Source organism: Onthophagus taurus, chromosome 6 (genome assembly GCF_036711975.1).
Source record: "Onthophagus taurus isolate NC chromosome 6, IU_Otau_3.0, whole genome shotgun sequence".
Taxonomy (NCBI): Eukaryota; Metazoa; Arthropoda; class Insecta; order Coleoptera; family Scarabaeidae; genus Onthophagus; species Onthophagus taurus.
The window spans coordinates 2,856,002-2,883,377 of NC_091971.1; the positions used below are offsets into that span (position 1 = coordinate 2,856,002).

The following is a 27,376-nucleotide window of genomic DNA, read 5'->3' on the forward strand; positions in this document are numbered from 1 at the left end:
AGTATGATGAGGGTTTTCTTCTCCAAAATTTACATAATTTCAGAAATTATTATTGGTATGACAATTGTGAGCAGGTAGAATATATTTCATGGTTAAATTAGAAATAGTCACTTAAATAATTGAAAATGATATTGAAAGATTCATAAATGTGCTTTATTTATTAATCAAAAATTTTCAAATACTATTATTAACAAAATTAATAAGAACTAATTTTATGTTGAATTTAATTTTAATTTATTTAAGATTAAGAAGTGAGAGGATTCGCGAGATATTCGAGGTACCAGGATGTGGTCAGATGGACAAGATTGAAGAGAAGATACTGGAGGCATCATGTTGAAAGGAGGACTACCGCATAAACGCTGGCATGAGAGTTGTACGTGGTCATCATAAGATAACAACCCATAGGAACGGAAGTGGGAAGAGGAGAAATGGAAAAAATAGGGCTAGTCCCTAAAATAAGATGAAGAAGAGAATTTCATATCTCAGTTGAGATGTAAGAATTTCTTTAAGATAGTTATTACTCATTTCTGGGGAGTTTTGCCACGCTGAGTCTTCGGTGGGACTGCCAGAGTTAATCTTTCTTATAACGTTACTTGGAGGCTTCCAATCACTTTTTTTGGTGGCAAGACGGGGATTGCTCGATTTTAAGAAGACGTGTTCATTTAAAATTAATGCAAGCGGTAAGTGATCTGTAATAATGTGTGTTTTTACCGTTTATATTCAAAAAAATATGTATTGCATTATTCTGCGCATATCCCGGATAATATTTCCTAACAATACCATTTTATTTTACCGGATAACAAAAAAAAAAAAAATAGCACAACCGTTTAAAATTTCACAATCGTTTAAGATATAGCACCCAACCTCCAGTCTTTTTCAACTTAATCTGTACTAGTATTTTTTTTGATGACTAAATCACACCTACTAATTGTAAGTCGAAGCGGACTTAGAATTCTATCTAACCGGCTTAGCGCAATACGAATTATGTATAAGCTATTACAAAATTTATTCAGTTTGCAAATAAAAAGCGAGAGCAAAGTGTAAAATGTGGCGTCAATAAGAACCGCAAAGAAAAAGGTAGGAGACGGAAACGGGATGTTAAATAATAGCGTCTAATAAAAACGATAATAATGATAATTGTGTGATTTATGCATAAGTTGAGTCAATACGTAATATTAGAAATGAGGGTGTACTTTTATGTTTCCTGTCGCGCCCATGTGGGAAACTAAAAACCTCGCGGTTACTTAGTTTATGGCATCACAAACTAATTATCGTCGGCAAGTTTATTATTTATAACCATTTGTCAACTAATCGCTAATTATACGCACTTTACTTAAGCCGTAAATAGATAATATCGATTGATTGTGCAGAATATTACTGGTATAAGTAATTATCGGAACGCGTTTTGTTGATGTAGAAGGCCACATGTATTAGAACGGTAATTCACTCAATGTACTACATATATACTACCTTTAATCGTCGTTTTTTTCAATTTCTCCTGTTCGTAAAGTTAATACGCGTGGCGACTTGACAAGTTACTACCATTGTAGAAATAAAATAGTATGATTGAGTGTCGCGAAGAAAAATGACGTTGTTGCGAGCGCAAAATGGGTTTCTCAAGTTTTAATTCAAACCGACAGAATTTATTGCTGAAAGATCGATACGATCTCGTTGATCGGCCGCGCTGATATTCCACTTAATTCAGTATATAACTGGAATGTACGTCTTAATTATCTAATGCTTGGCCATTTTGCTTTTTAATTAAGGACCTTTCGAAGCCTAATTAAATCTGAATTTAAATTACCCTCTCATGACCGGTATAAAACCAGCAACGGTTAATGAGCGTCTGGACGAGTTTCGCAAATTATTTATCGATGAAATTTATAACGTAATTATTATTGTAAAAAAATAAAATCGGTTTTAACTAAATGAAAATTAAATTTAATGAAAATTCATAGAAAAGCTCATAGAATACCCCGAGTAGGTAGTTCTAGATTTAATTGTTATTCAGCCGGTTTAGCGATGCGTCTGAAGATGCACGGCCAAACCCGAAACTTTCTAGTTCTAGGTCTAGTGTTAGTTCTGGTTTTAATTGTTATGCAGCACTAGGTCAAGAACTAGAATCACTCGGGTTTAGCCGTTTTAAGAGACGTATGGCTAAACCCAAATGTTTCTAGTTCTAGGTCTAATGTTAGTTCTAGTGACAGTGCAAGTGTAAAACTAGAACTAACACTATAGCTAGAACTAGAATCATTCGGGTTTAGCCGTCTTTAGAGACATGCGGCTAAACCCAAATGATTCTAATTCTAGGTATAGTGTTAATTCTACATAGTAACAGTGCTAGTGTAAAACTAGAACTAACACTGGACCTAGAACTAGAAAGTTTCGGGTCTAGTGTTAGTTCTAGTTTTAATTGTTATGCAGCACTAGGTCAAGAACTAGAATCACTCGGGTTTAGCCGTTTTAAGAGACGTGCGACTAAACGCAAATGTTTCTAGTTCTAGGTCTAATGTTAGTTCTAGTGACAGTGCAAGTGTAAAACTAGAACTAACACTATAGCTAGAACTAGAATCATTCGGGTTTAGCCGTCTTTAGAGACGTGCGGCTAAACCCAAATGATTCTAGTTCTAGGTATAGTGTTAATTCTACATAGTAACAGTGCTAGTGTAAAACTAGAACTAACACTGGATCTAGAACTAGAAAGTTTCGGGTCTAGTGTTAGTTCTAGTTTTAATTGTTATGCAGCACTAGGTCAAGAACTAGAATCATTCGGGTTTACCCGTTTTAAGAGACGTGCGACTAAACCCAAATGTTTCTAGTTCTAGGTCTAATGTTAGTTCTAGTGACAGTGCAAGTGTAAAACTAGAACTAACACTATAGCTAGAACTAGAATCATTCGGGTTTAGCCGTCTTTAGAGACGTGCGGCTAAACCCAAATGATTCTAGTTCTAGTTATAGTGTTAAATTCTACATAATAACAGTGCTCTTGTAAAACTAGAACTAACACTAGATCTAGAACTAGAAAGTTTCGGGTCTAGTGTTAGTTCTAGTTTTAATTGTAATTCAGCGCTGACGTCACGGTCGGGCCTTTAAGCTGTGCACTTGTTCCTGGGATGTAACAATCCTCTTAGATTCTATCGTCCTTGGTATAAATATAAAGTAGATTGAAAGCGAGGGTGAGGATAGCTCCCGGACGTATTTAAGAACAACTTTTAACACTCCAGCAGTCGTGTGTCCGGTTACTACAAGAGTGGGCGCATGTCATCTCTTAGATGACTTTTCAATGCATGCAAAATTTATATTTATTTTTCTATGATGCTAAAGTATTAACATGTTAGTCCAGGCCCACTGTCTATGTCATCTCTTAGATGACTTTACAATGCATGCAAAATTTATATTTATTTTTCTATGATGCAAAAGCATTAACAGGTTAGTCCAGGCAGACTGTCTACGTCATCTTTTAGGTCTTAGATGATATGCGACTGTTGGAGTGTTAAGAATACATACCAACTTAAATATTTTTAAATATTTGAAAATTACTTTACCGTATTTTCGTTGAATTCTTAAAATTTTTTTGCATATTACAACAACGGTACGTTTCATCTTTTGTAATATTTTTTTGTATTTATTTTCTTAACTTTCTTATATACATACATTACGCTTTTGTACCAAAGGTATTTTCCGTCTCTCTTACACGGATAATAAATCGCCGTCGAGATTCCCGGCTTTCGATCTGATCGCGGATAACGTATCATCGGCATCGTCAACGAATAACTCCCCATCGTTCGTCCGTTCGGCGGCGGCCCCGGGGGCCACGCGGAAAGACGTCGAACGTAGCCGTGGGTCAGAGGTCATCCGATGGTCATTGTGCGTATACGAAAATTTTTTGGGCGGGTACGCGAAAAATAATAAACGGATTAATGCGCCGTGTATGAATTACAACAACCGTTTTTTTCCGTCGACGTCGAGCCGAAAGAACCGAGGAGATCGTTTTTATACGGTTTAATATCCCGTGCCTAATGTCCGGCGGGAGAGGAAAATTTTTCCGTAATTTTCGTACCCAAAGCCACATCGGCTTCGCTGATTTAAGAAGACGTTCGTAGAAAAGCCGCTATATTCGAAGATTTTTTTAATCATTTTTTTAGAGGTTTAAAGGTGACGGTTATGACCCGTAAATACCGTTAAATTTTTCTTAAAATAAAACATCTTTTTATAAAATTAACTAATTATAGGGTAGGAAGTGATAATAAGAAAATTTGTAAATTTCTTATTCATAAATTTTTTTCAATAAAATAGTCATAAATAATTATTTATTTAAAAAGTCATGAAAATCGTTAAGAACCGTTACGCGAATCTTTTGTTAACACGTCACTTTAGGAGGTCAGCACAAAAGACAAGAAATTACTCAAACCGACGATAAAAATTTATTGGCCACACGAAAGTGCGGTTTATCAACAACGGCGCGGAGCGTGGTTTCAGAGAAGAAAAAAGAGAAAATAAGAGGAGAAAAGGGGCAATAAAATTGTGCGGTGGGCAAGGAACGAGGAGGAGAGAAACATAGCGGTACAACAACGCCAACAACAAAGGACGACCCGGAGCCGATAACTCGAAACGAACATAAATAATTGGGCAAATTTAATAAACAAAGTAACGGTTTGATTACAAGTACGCATTAAAAGCCGTTTTCGTATGCAAGAAACGGTGTCGGGCATAATTCAAAGTCGTCTTCTTCGACTTGCTCAGTATACACCCCGCCCGTGTATAATTAAAAATTAATTTTATACCGCATTTTCAATTTTATCTTTTTTAGGCATTTTTTTGGGGATATTCATTTTTTCTTATTTATTAAACTTTTACCTTATCATTTTCTCTTATAAAAGATACAACAATACATCCCATACTATAATATTATTTTCTCTTTTTAGATACCTTTAAGGATAGACCAATCAATCTGCTTCAAACAAGGACACTCAAGAAGCCATCAAATCCAGAGATTAGTCGACTCGATAGAGGTTGGTTTTGAAAATAAAATGTACATAACAGCGCTGTTCCTGGATATCACGCAGGCTTTTGAAGTATCTTGGAGTACACCCAGACACAAGACTGAGTTGATAGGACAATACAGGATCACAGAGCCAAAATCTGCATTCTACGGTTGCTGAATCTCCCAACCCTCTTATATCGAGCATAACAAGCATCAACGAAATATTTTGCTTCTTTAAGCATTTAGGATTAAACGCAGGTTTGTCACAAACATTTTTTTTGTATTTCGTTGATCATCTCGCAAGGACAAGACATTTAACTAAATCATGTTGATCATTTTCTCATATTTGTGGAAAAAATATATAAAATGAATGCATTTCTAAAGGTATGTTTAAGTAGAAATAGTTCAAGACCAAAAGAGTTTGATTAGAGTCCTAAGGCTTTAATGATAAATTAATTGTATGTAATTTGCAAAATTCAAATCACGTCTTTTCTTCGTTTCCACAAAAAAAAAAATCTTTTATTATATCAATTAGGTTTCGTTCCGATCCAATTACTGTATACCTTTAGGGTGGTAAGAATCGAAGAACATCACATTTCCATTTGCTTAGGACGTCACGTGCAAACCTAAAGCCACTTTCTTCGGCGACATAAACATATTCAGCGCATTACGTTACCGCCGTGCTACGTTGATTTATAACCGCTGACACCTCATCGATGTCCTAGACGCGGACAAGAAAGGCTCAGCAGCAGAGAGACAATGGGTTTAGGTGTCGCGCGATTGGCGACTGAAGTCCGACGTCTTCAATCTATCGGGTCTGGTGTGTAATGAGAACGAGTCGCATACATTAGAAATACATTAAAGTTCCGTCGGGTTGAGTCACCCAACTCTATACTTGAGACTTGAGCGAGAGTTGGTCGTGCCAAGGAGCAATTAGACATGCAAATATGTCAACCCACGGACAATTTGATATTTTTAAGAAATTTTCTTTTAAAAAATTTTCTTATACTTATCTATTTCATTCTTATTTTATGATACTTTATTGTAGGGTGTCATAAATTTTATTGGCACTTTATTTACGATATTATCCAATTGAAAATGTCAATAACGCATTAACTATTATGATAATTGGAGTCTTATGAAAGGAATGTTAATTTTTTTTGTTAAAGTTTTCGAAATGTTTTTGCATACAATAACAAGAAAATCTCAATTAATTTCTTCCTTTTAAGTGAAGAACAACGTTAACGCAATTATGGTCATCTCAGAGAGAAAGCTGGTAAACTAAACCGGAATTTTTTCGCCCATTTCTGTCACCGTATCGTTCGTTTTCTGTATCTATAGATAGTTCGAAAGTCAATTGGCGAGGACCGATTGTAGTAACGCCTCGCAATTACCATCGGATATAACGATTACCATTACAGGTGTAGGTTACTTCGAACCTCTATGGTTACAATGAGTCAATTGAAATTCAAATTACCATATCATTCAAAGCGGAACGTTCGAGGATATTGAAAAAATTATTTATTGTTTGCTTTCTTGGTAATAACAATACAAAAGGATCTCACTAAAAAATGTTGGGATACAATGTACGAAATTGCTTGAACCACAACCTTGTAATTATTAGGGTTTTCAAAGTTTTAAAAGTTACAAAGGGCGCCGTATTTTACACTTTAACTATCTCAAAATATAGTTAGCAACCTGGCGCCTCGAAATTATAATGATACGTTTTGTAAACTCTTCGAGAATAGATCCTGTTGAAAAGGGTAAACGTTTAATTTTTTGCAGACACCTGCTCATTATAAACCACGAAATAAGTAGCTTTAATTAAAGGTATCGAATAATTAATAAAAATTTTTTGCTTTCGTCACTTAAATGCGTCGAGAAAAAAATATTAATTTCCTCTATGTAGGTGGTATTCCGATCCGACTTAGGGGGTAGCAGCTGGTGCTAGGTCATTTAACCTTCACAAAAAAAAAAGATTGATCAAAATTTTTATTTCATCATTAATTTATAATTTAAGAAAGAAAATAAATGCAAAAACAATGTATTTATTCATCTAATTCGAATCAATTAAGATCATGAAGATGCTTATCGAGTACGACGATGATATTAGATGATAATGACTACAGCTCGGGGGTTCCCCAGTATGGATGGTGTATCGAAAGCGCGTTGCTCGAGCTTAAAGTCTCATAGCCATACGATCAGAGCACTCGAGACACCTGGATATTTACGGCCGATGCCAATTTATTGCTCCTTACAACTTAACTTCTCTCCTCTACTTCTTCAGCCTCCGCACACGGTGGTTATTTCCAGCTACGGCGACACTTGGGAGGAGACTACCATTTTTTTCCTTCTTTACCACGCCAGATTTATCGGTCAAAAAGACATTCAATCTAGGTCAACGTAAAAAAAATTAAAATAAATTTTTTAAAATGTTTAAAGTTTTTAATGATAATCTATAAAATGGTGTTGGAGCCTTGCGGGGACAACCGTTGAAGATATGATAAAGTGAATAACCTTGTGTTGCAGTTAATGAGGGTTAATTTTGTGGTAGATCTGGGCCCTTTTCTCTCCGGAGATGCAAGAAGACCGCTCTTTCGAATGATTAATACCTTTCGCCGTGGCTTTTAAGTCTCGGTCCCTTGCCTACGCCGTAATTTACACGGTTGTTATTCAATTCTCGTTGATTTTTATCGACTCCTCGTCGTCAGTCATAACGCGATAATAACACACTTTGAATTGATTTAACAACGCTCTCGTTCAAGCCAGATGTCCCGTAGCTAAATACGCTTGATTTCTCCATTGGAATGTTTCATATTTTTACAATGTCTTCACCACTATTATTATGGATTGTGATATATTGAAAAATTTATAAAAAATTTACGTACGGCTAAATCCAAATGTTTCTAGTTCTAGATCTAATGTTAGTTCTAGTGACAGTGCAAGTGTAAAACCAGAACTAACACTATACCTAGAACTAGAATAATTCGGATTTAGCCGTCTTAAGAGACGTACGGCTAAATCCGAATGTTTCTAGTTCTAGGTATAGTGTTAGTTCTACTTTTCTACTACGTTCTAACAAGCTCCGTTATATCTATGTTTTACTATATTTTAATGATTTTTTAAAATTCGAAATTAGAAAATGAAGTTATTAGTTATCTAATCAATTTGAATTAGCGTGACGATTTTCTACTTTAAAATAACCCATCACCACGCAAAAACCATTATGTCTAATTTTAGACAGTTTTGGTTCATATAATTAATGGTTGGAACCGCTTTGAATCATGGTGGTAACCCTCATCATGCGCAAAATATTCTTGGTTTTGATGTATCAATTTAAAAGTTTCTTTAGCCAATTAGAAAGTAAAAGTCGAATCCATTGTTTTCTGAATTTTATAAAATAACTAAGATATTTCATAAAATCAATATTTATACTTATTGTTGGTAACATATCTACATAAGTATAATATTCCTTGAAGTTAATTCGAGGTTATTTCGCATTTCTATGGTTAAAACAAACTGTCTGTCCACAAAAGCGAACGTGCAACGAAATATATTTGCGCTTTGTTTAATCATTATTTATAACCCATCTGATAATGCTGCCAGTTAACGTACGACCGGCGTTAGTGTTTTAAATTGGCAACAACAGTGCAACCTAACGGCTATTTTACTCTTGGTTGCGTAGGTGGAGTGGTGCTATTTGCGTTTGCAATACTATTCGAAAGTTTAACCAATTGTTTAAACCTCGGCACTTATTTAATTTTAATTACGGCATCGGTAATTAACTGATGGAAAAAAATTTACCCGCGGTAAACCGTTGCAATTCATTAATCACCTGCAATAATTGTACGTATCGATGAATATATCGATTGGCTGCAATGCGCCGTATCATTACGCTTGTAATACTTAATGTTTAAGATAATTTGTCATAAGTTGGCACGCTCAGATAAGGATATGACAACTGCGTATTATGGTAATTGTTTATTTGATCTCATTATCTGCATCTTGTATCAATAGAGGCAACACTGTAGGGCAATGAGTATGAAATTTCAATATTTACAAAGCTCTTTTTGCAAAAAAATATATAAATGCTGCTCGATATCGAAGTAGGTGACTAAATCCATTCAAAGTCAACAAAACACTTTATAAACAAGAACATATTTACTCATCTAAAATTGTACATATTCATAATATAAGTTTACTTTAAAATCTGTATACAAAGTTACGTAAATGTAATATTAAAACTTGAGTAACATATTCTATTTACATTCAATCAAGATGAAAATTCGTATAAATCGCCACATATTTATTTTGATACTGCGCTATCCGTTGTGACATATTATGCAAGACGGGTACAGATAATCAGAAAAATTCTCCAACAAAATATTTAAATAAATATTGGTATCTTTGTGTATAAATTTCAATATACATTTTTAAAATTCGAGTCAATACTTTGTTATGCAATATCCAGTTGGTATCAAAAGTGTTGTTTTTAGTAACAAAATAAACATAAAAAAACATCTCCAATCACACAACTTTCTCAATTAGGTAACTTTGCTCCCATTTTTGACTTTTATGATCATATTCAATCAAGATTAATTCTATATTTATTTATGCCTAAAGCAGGCAACTAAATACGTTAAAATTTTCAACATATTTATATTTATGATCGTGATTTATTACAAAATAATATTTTATAAATAAAAATAGTTATTCACAGTAGGATTTTCAACAAAAATTTAATAAAGTTACATTTACCATTGAAAAATACAATAAAATTTTATCAAAACCTAACGAAATAATTGCGTGTAAAAATTCCATTTCCTATTTTGATTAGTATTCCGATGTAAATCCAACATGTTTGATTCCGAATGAATGTTACATTCAGAACCACCGTCCATGAAATGAGCCGAAAGTATTCTTCTAGTTGTCGGTGTTAGATTACGAACATTAGTTCTTCTAGAATTATACACAGATGGTACAAGAACCGCTCTACGAACTACCCCTGCATCTCTTTTAAATTGAGTTTGTCCCTTTTGTGGCACACATTGTGTTGCGCGTTCTTCAAGGAGCGTTTTGCGATAGTTTTTGTTTTCTTCGGATAACGTTTCGACTACCTAAAAAATTAAAATCACTAAATAAAATTGGAATCAATAAATAATGAATTCATTCTTACGACATCGACAAAGTTATCCAAAACATTCGTTGGAGTCATAGTTTCTATTTCAACCCTACAAATCGGACATCTATTATTTTTCTCCCCCCATTGTTCTATGCAGTTCTTACAAAACGAATGTGAACAATTTAAGGTTTGTGCTTTCACAAACAACTCCCTACAAATAGCGCATTTTAATTCTTTCGCAAATTTTTCCGTCATTATTGAGGTATTTTCGAAATCCATCTGATTACTCTTTTTATCTTCACTAATTTCATTATTTTCATCTTTTTCGCTGCTTGTTTGGATGGTAATATTATCCATTGTATAATTAGATTTATTTTTTAAAGAAATATACAAAAAATTTTATTACGTTAACGTTATCAAAATTTTAATAAATTTGATTATTTTTAACATAAATTGACAACTGACTTAAAATTCAACGCATACTAAAAATAGAAAACTAATATAAATACAACTGTACTTGATTTATACATATATCGTATAGAACTCGGGGAAAACCCCAAGTTTATCTATGAACATGGAGGATATAAACCCAAGTCCGTTCTAACGAGGTTTTACTATACTTGTACTTTCAGTTCTTGTTTGATCAATTATTCCACTATTATTCTCAAGAGATAATCCAATTATGAAACACATTACTTTCAAATCTCCCTGTACGGACGCTGTCCAAGCTATATACCCATGTGCACGCGGAAGACTGGTTCTAAACAAACGAATCTAATTACCTACGTTCACTACCATAATTAACTCGGAACTCCCTCGATTGCGGCGTTACTAAAGATGGTCAACGCTGAGGTTACCGATCTTTCCGTCTCTGTCCCACCAAAGCATCTAGTAATACCTTAGTATATGGAACCAAACAAAACTATTATAGAAAGTAAAAGCAACCGTGGCGCGTTCGGTTTATTAGGTTCTGGGTGCTGCTTAATAATGTTTGTAATCTGTTAAAAGGCCACCCACTGTACCACGGTGGTTCGCTCTCGCCTATTTGCTAATGGCGTTTTTTGTGTCGCGCTCCGCCGAGAGAGGAGTTATTCCATTTTAGATGTTTATCAGACTTCGGCTGCGTGCCAAAGTGTGTGTGTATGTGAGGCCGAATGACGCGAGGTTAGGAGAAAGTGAGAGTCGATAAACGTCGATGGGGAAGTAAGAATCGGAACCCGAAGCCGTGGCATTTAATCCGCAGGTGTTTCCAATACATGATGACATTTACTCGGTGTAAAATCACAGAATCATTTCCTGTTGTTGCTGTTGTTCTAAAGATATTATGGATTACAATAAGATGTTTGATGAATTGCCCGATCACTGAGGATCCGAGGAAGTAATTAGTTTTCGCTTGGGTTGTCTTTAGGTGTGCCGCTAATCCTACCTTATGTTCTTAAGTAGACATATTTCAAACCCGAGATTACTTCAATTCCGGTTGAAATATTCATTTAGATAATTAAATCGTCGTAAAAATTCGCGGTTATTACGACATCTTAGGTGGATACATGTTGTTTGTCACTTGTATATGTCGGATACGAGAAGAGCATCAGCTGTGTTACTCGAGCTAATTAACGTTAAACGAAACCGTAATTCAAAGCAACTACAAGTGGAAACCGCAAACGGACGTAGGTGGAGCGTTATGTATAGCCGCAATTAGCGTTAGATTTATGTCTATGAAAATGTCCAGAGTACATCGCGTTTACCTGATACTGATTCCATAAACGGACCTTTCTACTCTACCAACTATAGCGAGCCAACTCTTCATACTCTAACTGACAAGGGAAGTGTCACAACTGTGTCTCACCGATTTCGATGCAATTTGGTACAGTCATAGAATGGGCCAAAATAAGGTTCGTACATTTTTTTATACGTGCGGTAAAAGCCCCTGGGGCGAGTTATAGGGGTTGAAAGTTTGGAGAAAAAGTACGTTTTCACTTATATTTTAAAAATGAAAAGTGCTATCAAAATTTGGTAAATTGTAACTGATATTCATTTTAAAAGAGCTTTCTTTTGATGTATCACACATATACCAGAGGGTTAAGAAGGGCGAACTACCCCTATTTTTTTGGAATTATTTAAAAACCACCCTATCGATTTTGGCGGCATTAAGTATACTTCCAGCACGTTCAAAAATATTAGTTAAGGGTTTTTTCCCATTCGCTCTAGATCATCCCCAGCGAAGTTACGGGGGTTAACATGTAACCACTTTTCGTAAGAATGATGTGATAAAATTGTCAGGTATTTTGAAAATACTTTAACAAAACCGTAAATTAGTCGCACAATAAAATGTTTAATGTAAAATAAGGCATAATACACCATTTAGGGGTGGTTGGGGTTAACCACCCCCTTAAAAATTAATTCTATCCCGGGCATTACTTGTTGATTACGGCGAAATTTGGTACTGTGTTTGTTTTATATAGTTTATTAGTTTATTTTTATTCTACATAATGTTGCCAAAAATACACCTACCAAAAAAATTTTGGCACAATATTTGTTTTTTTAGTGCCGCTTGCTAAAGGTCATTTCTCAAAATAGTTTTTTCTAGTATAAAAGAACGTGTGCCCAGTGGGTAGATTTTAGTTTCAGAGCAACTGACAGAAGCAATGGTTACAATAAACCCAATAAACGTTTTAAATTTGCTAATGACAGTTTTTACTGTTATGAATATTCCCCAGACTCCTGTAAATGAAGCAGAAGTTAGTTTAAAAGAAAATATACAGCGTATTTTAATGGAAAGTATGGAAGACTACAATATGCAAATTGAAGACGAAACTGTATTAATTTTCGATTCATCCAATGGCATCAATGACGGTCAGCAAATTATTGAAGACCAGGATACAACTGACAGGTTTGTAGAAGATACTGATGCTCATTGTCCATTGAAGGATGACATCGACTACGAGTACAAATTAGAGGCGGTAAATTACTGGACAAGTGGGAAGAAAGGTTATTTGAAACTAGAAACCGTAAAAAACAAATACCGAAAAGTAACGTCAAAGACCCAATTGCACAGATGGTCTAAATATATTGAAGAAAGAGGGACATACAAAGAAAAATTAGCAGAAATTACCGAATTTGTAATTAATCAAGCGAGAGCCGCCGTAGATAATAAATTGCCACTACATGATATTGATATACGCAGATGGGCTATACAAGCTAGAAATGAAAAGAATTTATCTCCTCAACTGTTCAAAGCATCTCATAGCTGGGTGCAACGTTTTAAGAAAGCAAATCGGTTAGTAAGCCGAAAAATAACAAAATTTCTATCCCAAAAACAAATTGGAAATGTTGATCGAGTAAAAACTTTAGCAAAAGATTTCGTTAAAGAGGCAAAGCTACAAATCCAAATATATGGACCTGAAAACACCTACAATTCGGATCAGAGCGGTTTTAACTTGGAATTCCATTCGGGAAGAACATTAAGCGATTTAGGAGTTAAAACCGTAGAAAGTGTGGTCCAGTCGGTGTCATCTACAACGCACAGTTACACAATTCAACCCGTAATATCTGCTGATGGGAAACTTCTTTCTCCACTTTTTATTGTTTTAAAAGAACCCTCTGGCAGCTTTGGACCGAGGGTAGCAAATACAATGTTTAAAGCAGACAATATATACGTTTTGGCATCAAAATCTGGAAAGTTAACTTCAGAACACATGAAAAATTGGCTCCAAAATGTATATTTTCCAAATACTGGTTCTAAATCATTATTATTATTAGATTCTTGGAGTGGCCATTGTCCTGAAGTTATTAGTGAAATAACTCCATCAGGTACTAATTTTAAACATTTATCTATACCTGCAGGGACAACAGGTCAAATACAGCCCCTAGATGTATTTGGTTTCAGAATATGGAAAAATTTTATTAGAAGATTCTCTGATCAGATTATTCTTTACCAGTATGATGTCAATTTACATCAGAGGGATAACATATTAAAATTGCAATCGTTGACGCATAACCAGTTGGCTTCCCCTCGGTTTATAAATGTTTTTAAATACGCATGGTTTGCAAGTGGCTATATAGAGGAGAGACCAGACCATTTTGAAAATCCCGTGGAAGTTTGCTTTTCGAGTGAGAAGCCAACGTGTGATATCTGTGGGGATATAGCGGTCATAACATGTGCATGGTGTAAAAAATCCTTATGTTTAAAACATTTTTTCCACGACTTTCATTTTTGCCAACACTACGTAGAATAAAAATAAATTTAATATTGAAAATTAATATAATACATAAAAAACGTCAATTAGTAATGTAGAATAAACTTCTTTGGTATATTGAACTATTTTTTTTGTCAGTTGCTTTTTAACTCATAAATAAATAAAATATCTTATTTATCTAGTAGTTTTATATTTATTATTTAAAGAAAATGAGGGTAGTTTACCTCGTGGAACATCGATAGATAGATTTTTAAAAAACAATACCACAGTTACGATGGCAGTTTTCATCTTCGAGGTATAAACAAAAAACTACCCCTAATTTGTAACCCTTATAACCATTTTCAAAAATTTTTACTTCAAATATAAAACAAACACAGTACCAAATTTCGCCGTAATCGACAAATAACGCCCGGGATAGAATTAATTTTTAAGGGGGTGGATAACCCCAACAACCCCTATATGGTGTATTATGCCTTATTTTACACTAAACATTTTATTGTGCGACTAATTTACGGTTTTGTTTAAAGTATTTTCAAAATACCTGACAATTTTATCACATCATTCTTACGAAAAGTGCTTACATGTTAACCCCCGTAACTTCGCTGGGGTTGATCTAGGGCGAATGGGAAAAAACCCTTAACTAATATTTTTGAACGCACTAGAAGTATACTTAATGCCGCCAAAATCGATAGGGTGGTTTTTAAATAATTCCAAAAAAATAGGGGTAGTTCGCCCTTTTTAACCCTCTGCTATATGTGTGACACATCAAAAGAAAGCTCTTTTAAAATGAATATCAGTTACAATTTACCAAATTTTGATAGCACTTTTCGTTTTCAAAATATAAGTGAAAACGTACTTTTTCTCCAAACTTTCAACCCCTATAACTCGCCCCAGGGGCTTTTACCGCACGTATAAAAAAATGTGCGAACCTTATTTTGGCCCATTCTATGACTGTACCAAATTGCATCGAAATCGGTGAGACACAGTTGTGACACTTCCCTTGTGAGACACGTTAGACTCGATTTATTGAAAATTGACTCTCCCAACCAATTACTTCACGTCTTCTTCTTCATCTTTGTCGTTTCTTTATTTTTAAATCTAATTGAAACTCGGTCACATTTCCTTATATTTTTCCTTCTTCCTCGTACCACGTAAATCACTTCGCACCGTATGATTAATTATTATCAATTGTATCGATTGTGTCAATTATAACAATTGTGTCAGCGGGCGCTAACGAGCGTCTCGGAACGGCAGCCTCACCGTCGAGTCGTTTTAAATTAAGAAGAAGAAAAATAACCGTTGCTAATTGACGACTCATTTGCAAATACCGTCCCGCGTCTATGTGTTGCGCTCCGTCTTTGATCGCATAATTAGCCGGACCGTAAATTGAAAACGTATAGTATACATAGTGCCACAGTCAGACCACAAGAACCCACAATGATGGTAATGGCGGGTGCATGCATTGCCGATTTGGTACGCCAATTTCAAAAGAAAATTACGCAACGATGCATGTGGGAAGCTGCAGGATATATTAAATATACATTAGCGCTCGGTGCTTTTAATAAAGTTTTTCCACTTGACGCAACCTGTGCTGATGAATGGTGGAAATACTTTAAATATAGATCAAAATGTACTTTATTAAATCATTATTCACTATAATAAACCTCAATTTAACTAACGTATTAAAATTTGCAATGTCTGAAGATGCAGGGCTAAACCCGAAACTTCTAGTGTTAGTTCTAGTTTTAATTGTTATTCATTGAACTAAAACTAAAGCTAACACTAGATGTAGAATTAGAAAGTCGATGGGTTTGTTTAATTATAAAAAAAAATTAAAGAATTATTATTGTTGTAGATGCGGGATTAAATCTACCAGTGTGAAGTTACCCATAAATTCCATCCATAAAAAAAACTTTCTTGTTTGTGTATCGATTTTAATGATTAATAGCTCATTAGAAAGATCTCGTGGAGTAGAGGCTAACATAGTTTTGGTGGCGCAGATTTTGGGCGGGAACACCTTAAATTCCGCGAAAACAGTGAAATATATAAAAAAAATCTCTAACTTTAGAGTCCCAAAAATTGAAAACTAATTAACATAACATCAGGTATGATTACCAAATCAGAATGCGTATACTGTCTTCTACACAAAAGTGAATTTTGGCCGTCGCTAAATCATATGGGTAATTAGAAAAGTGCCAGGCGGTTCTTTGAAAAGCAAAATCATATCCATAAGTATAACTTTTTTGTTTATGGTCCGATTTAAGTTTGTGGAATACCTTTTTGGAAAGGGTTCGTCCTGTAGATCATGTCATAGTAATGGCGGCGTGAAATTCTAACAATAACGGTACTTAAACGATTAAAAAAGGTTATAAACAATCATACCCATAAATATAACTTTTTTGCTAATCGTCCGATTTTAATGTGTGATACCTTTTTGGAAAAGGCTCGTCCTGTAGATCATGTCATAGTAATGGCGGCGCGGAATTCTAACAATAACGTTAATTAAACGATTAAAAAGGTTATAAACAATCATATCCATAAATATAACGTTTTTGTTAATTGTCTGTAACTAACTAATAACTAATAAATATAACTTAATACGAGATGTGTAATAAACGAAATGTCAAACAAAGTGCCAGAAGAGAGTTGAGCGAAACGCGATCCATTAACATACAATTCACAGTATGAAAATAGGACCTTTAACACCAGCCAGGAACATTTAAAACAAATTTCCAAGACTAGATTATCCTTTACAAGCAGATTGATACAATTGTGGAGTTCTTGTCTGTCATTTGATTGACTGTATATTATCAAATAAACCATTTAAATCATTAAATGCAGATTCATACAGAAACATCATTATTGAAACTTTATTAAAAAAACTCCGACTCATTAAAGGAAAAATGTCTCAGAGAGTTTTTTTTAATTTTGTATTTTTCAAACAGGGCCTTAGTTTAAAAAAAAAAAAAATAATGAAAATTTGAAAAAACTTTGGATACGTCACCGTCGTTTCGCACGCGGTTGGTTGAAATAAAAATCAATAAAAGGTGCATGAGCGAGATGCCACGAGAATCTTATGCGATAGAAAAAGAGATCCGAACGATTCACGTTTTGTCTGATCTTCTTGATCTTACGTGAAAACCTCGTAAACGTCACCAAAGCTGTTATACAGGGAATTTTGAATTTTAATATTAATTATTGCAAAAATTAAACATTTTTAGAATCTGAAAATGTTACCAATCCTTCTATTTTTACATACTTTATTGATTTTTTGAAAGACTGTCTTTCTATTTGATTGAGGGTAACGGCCCTATACGGTACAATAAAAATGTGCAATCAATTTTTATATACAATTTAATGTAGCAACTAAATGTAAGTACAATTAAATTAGATTTTAGTAGTTGACTACTTATACAATTTTGTTTAATTGATCTCATTTTGTAAATAATTGTTTTAGATACTATGACATGATCTACAGGACGAACCTTTTCCAAAAAGGTATTACAAACTTAAATCGGACCATTAACAAAAAAGTTATACTTATGGATATGATTTTGCTTTTCAAAGAACCGCCTAGCGCCACGTACGTCTGGAAACAGGTTCGTGCTTTGTTGCACTTTTCTAATTACCGATATGATTTAGCGACGACACATTTTGATTTGATAATCATACCTGATATTATGTTAATTACTTTTCAATTTCTGGGACTCTAAAGTTAGAGATTTTTTTTATATATTTCACTGTTTTCGCGGAATTTAAGGTGTTCCCGCCCAAAATCTGCGCCGCCAAAACTATGTTAGGCTCTACTCTACGAGATCTTCCTAATGAGCTATTAATCATTAAAATCGATACACAAACAAAAAAGTTTTTTTTATGGATGGAATTTATGGGTAACTTCACACGGGTATTAAATCTTTACATCTCCTATTTCTAAATTAAGTGATTTATGTTATAAATCGAATTTATTGCTTAAACTAAGTACAGTATGCCTCTCACCGTTCGAATAACTTTAACCGGTTTGAAATAAAAAAAAGGGATTTCTTTGCGATTGCGTAAAACATCGCGATTACAGCTCGAAGGATAAATCAAAAGCGAGATCTTTATCAGTCCAGGTAGAGTACCCACACTTCGCCGACTGTGTACACAACACGTTCACCTATTACTGCATGCTCCGATTCCCGGCTGTGAATTTTTTCCCCAAGGCGATGGAGCCAACGGCGAACGGCTGGTGGCACCGGATAGATAAATGCGGATAGATAGATCGAGATTTCGATTGCCCTAGTCATTTCCTATCTGTCACACCGTAAATCGACATGCAAATCTGCTCATATCTGCACGTTCTTTAATACCTAGAATAACAGTCGTGTAATGCTGTTTATGGAGTCGTAAATCGATAGATTTGGTTGTTTCTAAAATTGGATACTTTGACAACATCCACCGTCAACGGGCGACGACTTTCTATTTTAGACAATAATGAGACATCGGACCCCACCCACAAAAAGTTTCACAAAATCTCCGGCTATTTCCCAACTTATCGCTCTCGAACAAATGAACCCGAAAACAGCGCTACTACAGCGTTTTCTGAATCGAAATGCGTATCATTATCGTGTATCTGGGATTGGCTGCTCCCTTCTTTGTCTTACCTCCCATGTCTGCCCACTAAATTAAGTCATTTATCTTTTGCGACCCGGTCACCGGCGTTTTCGTATCTAGTCACGATGTATTTTATTACATAGTAACCCCTCCAACAAAAAACAACAATCAATCTATTATTTCTTATCCGTACAAAACCCATACGGTCTATGATCCGTATCCACTTTTATCTACTTGCTACAATAGGTACCCAATCATTAATTATAATTCTTCGGCGAACCTCTTTTCATATACCGTACCACACATCACCATAAATTACCGTGCAGACTGTTATTAGCCGCACCAAAGGCGTCGTAGAACTTTTCTTGCCCTTATGTCAACCGAAACAAAAGGGGAATGCGGGAGTTTTCGCAAGATCTAAAGTGAGCTACTCGCCGGTTTGCATTGTTTGGTTCCGAGGTTCTTGTTGTTTGAACAGCGCGCGGCTCACGTTCCTCGGCTACTAGGAAGTCATCAGCTATGCATTTCAGGCAATTACCGTTCCGCAAATGATAGCAGCGGGTGGCAGTATTGATCGATCATCCTCTATCAATTGAGCCCCATGGGAAGATGCTGGATTCGCGATATAACTAGGTCGAAGAAGTTTGCGACCGTGTGGTACGTGTGTGTGTGGGCGATTTAATGGACGTAAAATCGCGGCAATAACAGGTTAGGTTGGGTATAGAGAGTTAAGCGATCGATTGATTGATGTTTACGTGAAATTCTTCGTGTATATGGAAAGGAAACCGTTGACGTAAATTTATTACTTTAGTTTTACTTCTCTATTGTTTTTGGAAAACTTAACAACACATCTTGCACCCACTCATCAACACGTCATTAGAAAGAAGATTTAAAATTAGAGATTTTTCAGCCCATTCAACATTAAGTATTCGTGAAAACATTCGGAGCGGTCACTGTAAGAAGTGATTAGACCGTAGTACATCAGAGGCCGTACCCACGAGTCATTCCATTCTTCCGTACAACTTAACTAACTACATAACGAATCTAATCAGCGTAATCGAGCCGGTCGACCGTACCACGATGCAAAGAAGAAGAAGAGAGAGGGAACGTAAAGAGAAAATGAGGAGGACGAAGAAGGAGGCGTTCGTACGCGGAATCGCGGCAATACATTCATCGACAGCAATCACCGCGGCGACACGGCAATGTGGGAGTCAGGAAACCGACCGGACCGCTTCTTCTTCTTCTTCTTCTTCTGTTGCTGCTGTTGCCGCTAACATAAACTGACCGCACCTAGACGGTTGAGGTGCGCGTTAGACGACAGACTATGGTACTATATCGGGTTGGAAACTGGTATCTTTTTGCGCAGTTGATCTCCATAGGAAGCCACCTACTACTTACTGGACCAGTAGGGAGATGGACACGAGCCTGGAAAATGGGAAAAAAGCCAACGGCTCATTCCGCTCGAACAGAAAGAAAGAAAGAGAGCAACCGGTCCGCAAGAAAGTCAGATGACGCGATCGAGATAGCGAGGGACGCTTAATATGTGCCATGTATCATACTCGGATACGGTTATACTTCGCTGCTCGGCCTGGACTACTGAGAAACTCCGGACAATGGCAGAAACAATATAATGGTAATAATAAATGGACCAGGTAGTGTGTTTGTTCTGCGGAAATTGATTAGGTGCATACGCCGCCTAGATAAATTGTACAGATAGCTGAAAGGGTTACCCTAAGTTTTATCACTCTCTTACAAATTCTCCCGTTGTTCGTTGTTGGATGAAAGTGAAAGCTAAATTAAGTTAATTTAAATTACATAATTTCACTTTGTAAATATAAAAAATATCATATAAATTTAAAACCACCATACCTTTATTATATTACTATAATAAAAGTAATGGGTTAAGTTGTGAAATAGCAAAGAAAGGTGTCAACATACTCTTTACTGTTTAGCACGAGCCTTCTCGTCGTGCCAGACGTGGTTAATCTTGCAAGTTATTCACGCAAGTTATGCACCGCCGGCGAATCGTCGAGTGTTAACCCGCGAAGAAATTTACTATCCAGAGACCACGGACGGAATTATATAGTATCTATTCGGGAAGAACGTATTAAACCACCTCTGAATGTCTTGACTGTTTGCCCTTTTACATTTTAACGACAGAACAAATCTTGTACAACAAGAGAACCAAGCGGGTAATATATCTGTGATGTTGTGCAATCATAAACACGTCTGGTGGAACGAGAAAACCACCTAACACCCAATAAAAAAGGGGGCCGCGCGCATTATAATAACAAGTCACATATGTTTTTACTAATTAAAGCGAATCTCCCCATGGGGGACACACAAAAAGAGAATACGGTACATTCAAACCCGAACGGGAGCACTTAATGGACTTAATCTCATCGCAAACTACCCATAAAACGTAAAGTGCATACACAAAGCAGTTGCATACGGTGGTTTAACAAAGGACCAGTGGTTTGACATCCGTACAGATCATGAAGACACGCGTTCAACTACCGAATTGGGGTTGTGTTCCCGTGGGAAGTGAAATGATCTCATGGGATGAGGGTGTGAGAATTTTTATTAGATCTGGTTCGTTATTTGTGGCAAGTGTTATGTGAGCGGTTTAAATGAATAAAATTAGGGTTGGTTAAATTTATGACATGTATTGTTCGCACATAGTTTTTATTTATTTGGTAAATTACCAATGAGAGCTTTATGCTTTAAGTTTAATGAGAACCAGAAGCAAAACAATATCTGAATAATCCAGGCTATAAAATCCAGAAAATATAAAATTGTATAGTTCGTTTTTTTTCTATAATACTTGTCAATGTAAATTTTTTAGGGTTTCTGTTGGTATTATCTAGGACCCTTATAAAATTTATGTTGTTTTCCTGATTTTTAGTAACATTTTCAATAACTAAATAGTTGAGGTTAAAATACTAATAAATTTTTAGATAAATACGATTTTAACGAAGTACATATTTATTGTAAAAGCGTTTTTTATGCACCTTTTCTTTTTGAATAACGAAAGCTCAAACGTCAGTGTGACATATCTATTTCAAAACATGATAAAACAAAACTCCCTGTTAATTTTGCCAACTTTACAACAATTTGACAGGTATTATAGAAAAAAAATGAACTATATACAAAATTATTGAAGTTCACCAAAATTGGTAAATAACGTAGTCAAAATGTGATCCTTCCCTGCTATCTTTAGATATCATGATTTTTTAACTTTTTTGTCATTGCACATCTTATAAATTTTCATATACAAGATTTTCTCGTGATGATTTATTAGCTATTTAGGTTATAAATGTAATAAAAATACTTTAAATGAGAATTTTATTTGACGTCAGGTAAAAGCGAAGAATACCCATGTATAAAATTATTACCATCGACTTATGTAAGCTGGGTAGACAATACCGATTTGTAGGCGAGTGAAAGTCGGTGTACGGGAAGTGGTGTATTCGTTTCGCAAATCGAACGGGCGGCAAGACAAAAATCTCGATACATAATGCATCAGGGCGAATGGAACCTTAGGCGAAAAAGAAGAAAAGGAAGAGATAGTGGACGCAACTACACCGGTAGCGCTATATTCCGCGTTCGGGGCGGTTTTTGCACAGATTAATTCGATTAGGATGCGCTGTAATGCGCGAAAAAGCCGGGCGAATCGTGACCGTGAAGCACGAATTGCTAGAACTACGTTATACTTAATTTTGTTCGGACCGGAACACGATTTTCCATAACTGGGTAACCCAATACGTTTTACGGTCGTGATAAGATTTTACGTTGAATTACAACTAATTGGAATAGAAAGTGTTTACTTCCGGTAACGTTTCTAGGAGATTCAACAAATCGAATGAGCCCTGTTCAAAACTAGTAAAGCAATCATCATAAAATTAATTATAATTATCTTGGTTAAACTTTCTTCTTCAACTACCATATAAATACCGCTAGAACCTGTTGGACAGGTGGATCGAAACGTACTATCGCCGCCACCTTAACCTTTTTAAGGTTATAATAAGCAATTACCTAAAAGGAATACGCGGAATGCGAGTCCGTATCGAGAAAATCGCGGAATGTCCTTTACCGACGGAATCGATTAAGTGGTTTGCCACCTTCGTTGTTATGTCGCCACCCAGGTAACGGCCGATAAAATTAATTTCGCTCGAAGCCCGCGTGAAAGTTCTCTTTTATTTATTGGCATTTCGTCGAGGGACCTGATACGAAACGAATTATATCCTTGACACCTCCGGGATAGAATCTGGATAATTTTTTTTCATACGATCTCGTTAAACTCAAGCTTTGAAAGAAAGTCCAAGAATCGAACAACTTTTACTTCTCTAAAGGAGATGATACTAAATTTATCATGTCCACTTTAATTAACACATAGGTACCATCAGGTTCCATTTTCATTTTTTGATATCAAGATGACAAATCTCTTATGATCGTTATTTTCTAATCCGACAACTTTTACTTTCATAAAGGAGATGATGGTAAATTTACCATGTCGGCGTTAATTAACACGTAGAAATCTCAATTTTTCTCTCTTCCGAATCTTAATGTTACATAATAGCTCTCTAATTGTGCAACGCGAATGACTAAGTTGGTACTAATTCTTCGTGGCCGTCGGCGGTCAGCCTACGAATATGGATTAATTTAATTACGAATAGAACAAACGTGCGCTGGCGGCCGATTGTGGACAATAGCCCGTTTCTCGCGATCAATTGAAACCGACAATCGCTAATTAGTTTTGAAAAATAGCAGCGCGTTTATTTGAGAAAGGACCCCGGCGGTTCAGGTTCTCGAAGAAACTAGACTCTACGGTGCGTTGTATAAATCGGGCCACTTTCACAACATTTCTATTGTGCGGGCGACCGTAGATTCCAACAGGTGCAAATGTTGTAAAGAAAGATTTATAATAAAGTTATATCTTAAATTTGCAAATTACTTATTCGTGAGAACATTTTTTTTTGGTATTAGAAAATCAGATCAGTTGCACCAGCTCATTGTTCCCATTATTCGATCGGTATCACCAAAAACGGTTCCCACACACACGCATAGGACAGCAGATCCGACAACCATCGCCAAATCTCATTCATTATAAATTAAGTGCACAATATCTTCCTGCTTCCTGGTCCACTCGAGCCTCACACAACAATGACCAAACAACCCTCATTGCATAAGGGGGTTAAATACACTTGCAACTCGAAGCCTGGTGCTGTCTCGATGTTTGGGGTTACGATGAGTTCCCACGGGTAGAAAACTGTGTATATACATGGTGGTGTTAATGCTTTTGCTACCCCTCTTATAACAACTATACAGTGTTTTGGAAGTTTTCTGCGAGTGTCAGGAAGCGTGTGCTTATAGCAAATACTGTGTGAGCCATATTGGGGGGTGAGTGGTGTGGGCGCGATGGGTGAATTGGTAGGATTAATGGGAATTATAAATATTTATTTATAAATTTAGAGGTGGATGTAATGGGGGTTATATCCAATTTAGTAATTTATGTGTGAATCGAAGTGTAATATTAGAACTACCATATAATTCGAAGACTAACTAAAAATAGTTTTTATTTCAGCTCGTTGTTTATACAAGCGTCAATATTGAGAAAAATATGAAATTATGAAAATTTGTTGCTTTTTCAAGTTATCAATGGTAATACTATGGAAACGGAGCGTATTATTAAATAACTTTTAGAACAAAAGTTGTAGCAAATTTTACTCTTAACATTATTGCTCTCTTGCACTTTTGCTCCGAGATGCGTCAATATTGAGAAAAATGTCAAAATGTGAAAATTTGATTAATTTGTTGTTTTTTCAAGTTATCAATGGTAATACTCTGGAAACAGAGCGTGTTATAAAGCAACTTTTAGAACAAAAGTTGTAGCAAATTTTATTCTTAACATTATTGCTCTCTTGCACTTCTCTCTGAGATGCGTCAATATTGAGAAAAATGTCAAAATGTGAAAATTTAATGAATTTGTTGCTTTTTCAAGTTATCAATGGTAATACTCTAGAAACGGAGCGTATTATAAAATAACTTTTAGAACAAAAGTTGTAGCAAATTTTACTCTTAACAATATTGCTCTCTTGCACTTTTGTTCTGAGATGCGTCAATATTGACAAAAATGCAAACATTTTATGAATTGTTTGCTTTTTCAACTTGTTAATGCACCGCATACCAGGAGCAACGCTACTTGCTTGATGTTGATATGGGTTCGATTTCAAAATGTGTAGAAGGAATCTAGCAAAGACTGATGGCATAGGTAATTCTTCCCTGGACGTTGATGATGATAGATTTTGCTTGGAAATAATTCTTCAGAATTCTTTGAGTTGCAGATTTCTTTGCAACAATCACCTTGACTTAATTAAAGAGTTGAAATCTCAGATAGCTTCGCAGACTACATCATAACTAAGTCAGGTGTAGACACTATGCACCAGCTTCTTCGACTGTAAAACCAAAGAAGGTTACAAAAGATGAGAATTTCTCAAGCATTGATTATTACAGTAAAATAGTATCTTCTATACAAGAATATGAGGTTAATATTGACTCCATTGTTACCATAAGACGCAACAAAATGAAATTATAAGTGTTAATAAATAGTTTATTGTTGTCTAACGTATTAAGTTGTTGAAGGATATAAACTTGGAGATTTTATAATTATTTTTTTTTAATACCGTATTGTATCACGTTATTTGAAATTGTTATGACTTATCTACATTATAGTAAAATAACGTGAAAGGCCGTAGCATTGAATCAAACGTGGCTTCGAGGCAATGGAACGTAACGTACCATTATTATTAATACGAAAATAATTTACAGGCGAACCGCAAAAACAAAACGGTCGCTCGCTCTAACAAATGGTTCCGCGAGTTTTTGCCCGGTTCCCTCGGTTGGCCGCTAAACGGTTATATACTCTATATAAAGGATAGTGTTCCATTTCAATTTGTTCACGTTTTATATATTGTGACAGCTCATTTATAATACCGATCGTTTTTGCGTTTTTCTTTTCTTCAAGAAAATTACATGCTCTAGGGTACGTAGTAATTTATCGTGATTATGTCAGGTATTGTAGCGTTAAATATCACAAAAACCGGACGAGGAATATATTTGTAAAAATCTATGCGGCAGGGAACTCGCAAAACCTATGCGGAGTTAGCCCCCATATTTTGATTATAAGAAGAGAACCGATTTTGATAAACAATGTCTTATTCGAGAGCTGAATCGAAATCTCTTTCGAATTCCGCTAAAATGCCAAAATATTGTGAAAATAACACATAAATGACTTTCTTTAAGTGGTCATAACTCGTAAACAATGTACTCGATTATTAAGATATATAGGTCATTCGATTCGCCATAGTTTCTTCTATCGAAATAACAAAATGCCTTTTCTCAATTATCTCCCATTAACCTTATACAGCCCTCGGAATAACACCGTGTTCGGCTCGTTATTTATGCAAATATAGACGACCGAAAGTCTAGTTAAGAAAAAAATAATTTGTGTTGAATTAATTATAACTAGAGAACAGTTTGACGGATTTTAATGTTTTATATCTCAAACGAAAGCTTACGTCTGGCTGAATGCGTACGTCGATGAATTTGATTAAAACACAAAAAACTAATTAATCAAACACATCGCATAGGTAACTCGCAAGTGTATTTTATGGCGTTGTCCTAACGAAACTCTGTGGCAAATTGAGCCGACAGATGCGTAACGCTCATCATCAACCCGCCATATTTCACCAAAGATAAATTAGTTACATCCCTCGAGTCGTGTTCTCTCCGCCGAAAATGTATACTCATATTTTGTTACGGATATAATGTTTTCAATATGGTGTTGTTCTCACCTACTACCAACTCACGCTGTAAATTGTAAATGAACACTTCTCCTCTTCCTATTAATTTTCGATGAGTAATTTCCATCATTTATTATCCCCATCAAAATTTATTTCGAAACAAGAACACTAAAGACACATTGAATATGAAAATATATTAAGAACCAGAAGTTAAAAGTTATTTAATATGACCTCGTTGTTACACTTTAGACAGATATTTCTTCAGAGTGCATCTTCAGTAGCAGTTATGTCGTCATTAAAAAAGTCCACAGAAACCGAGAGATCCAAATAACAATCATTACTCGTGATCTAATCTAGCAATAGAGCACGCGATATAATTAAAAATATATTAACCTAATTGCGAGTTGTACGGTGGTTAATTGAAGATCATCAATCAAACTTCAATTGGAACTTAACAATGGACCAGGTTATAACTTTAAAGACGCATTGTTTAAATTTAAAAAAAGGTACCTTAAAGCTTCATCCTGATCGCATTTTAACACCGCTCCGCGAGATAGCGTGGGTTCAAAACGCTCCATATAGACCCATTAAACGGCCACGCCACAACCCAAAAAATCCACGGATTTACATTTATCGTTGGACCGTTTGTTTTTAGTGTCTCTTTACCATTCGATGTGTA

At 35.4% G+C, this 27,376-nt stretch overlaps 2 protein-coding genes across 4 annotated transcripts in view; one reads left to right on the forward strand and one right to left on the reverse strand.

Moving 5' to 3' along the window:
- The window catches only part of LOC111424852 (uncharacterized), a 59,096-nt gene that overhangs the window by 7,979 nt on the left and 23,741 nt on the right, over window positions 1–27,376 (forward strand). For 2 of the 3 annotated variants that reach the window (XR_011640620.1, XM_071196642.1), the window contains 2 exons: window positions 244–680; window positions 4,926–5,242. The gene's annotated coding sequence lies outside the window, so the exon portion shown is untranslated. The remainder of the gene's footprint in view (window positions 1–243; window positions 681–4,925; window positions 5,243–27,376) is intronic. The other variant, XM_071196643.1, reaches the window with a different exon arrangement.
- Window positions 9,705–10,567, reverse strand: LOC111424853 (E3 ubiquitin-protein ligase rnf8-like). Its single transcript, XM_023058547.2, has 2 exons — window positions 10,161–10,567; window positions 9,705–10,101 (listed from the first exon to the last, which is right to left on the reverse strand). Exons 1-2 carry the CDS (start codon window positions 10,461–10,463, stop codon window positions 9,775–9,777), a joined length of 630 nt encoding a protein of 209 aa, XP_022914315.2. The 5' UTR covers window positions 10,464–10,567; the 3' UTR covers window positions 9,705–9,774.

What these genes read in the sequence shown, in the direction of transcription:
- LOC111424853 (XM_023058547.2), bottom strand. Translation starts at nt 10,463, where the DNA reads ATGGATAATATTACCATCCAAACAAGCAGCGAAAAAGATGAAAATAAT. An exon ending in TGGATAACTTTGTCGATGTC is followed by an intron (nt 10,102 to 10,160) that starts GTAAGAATGAAT and finishes TTAATTTTTTAG; the next exon opens with GTAGTCGAAACGTTATCCGA.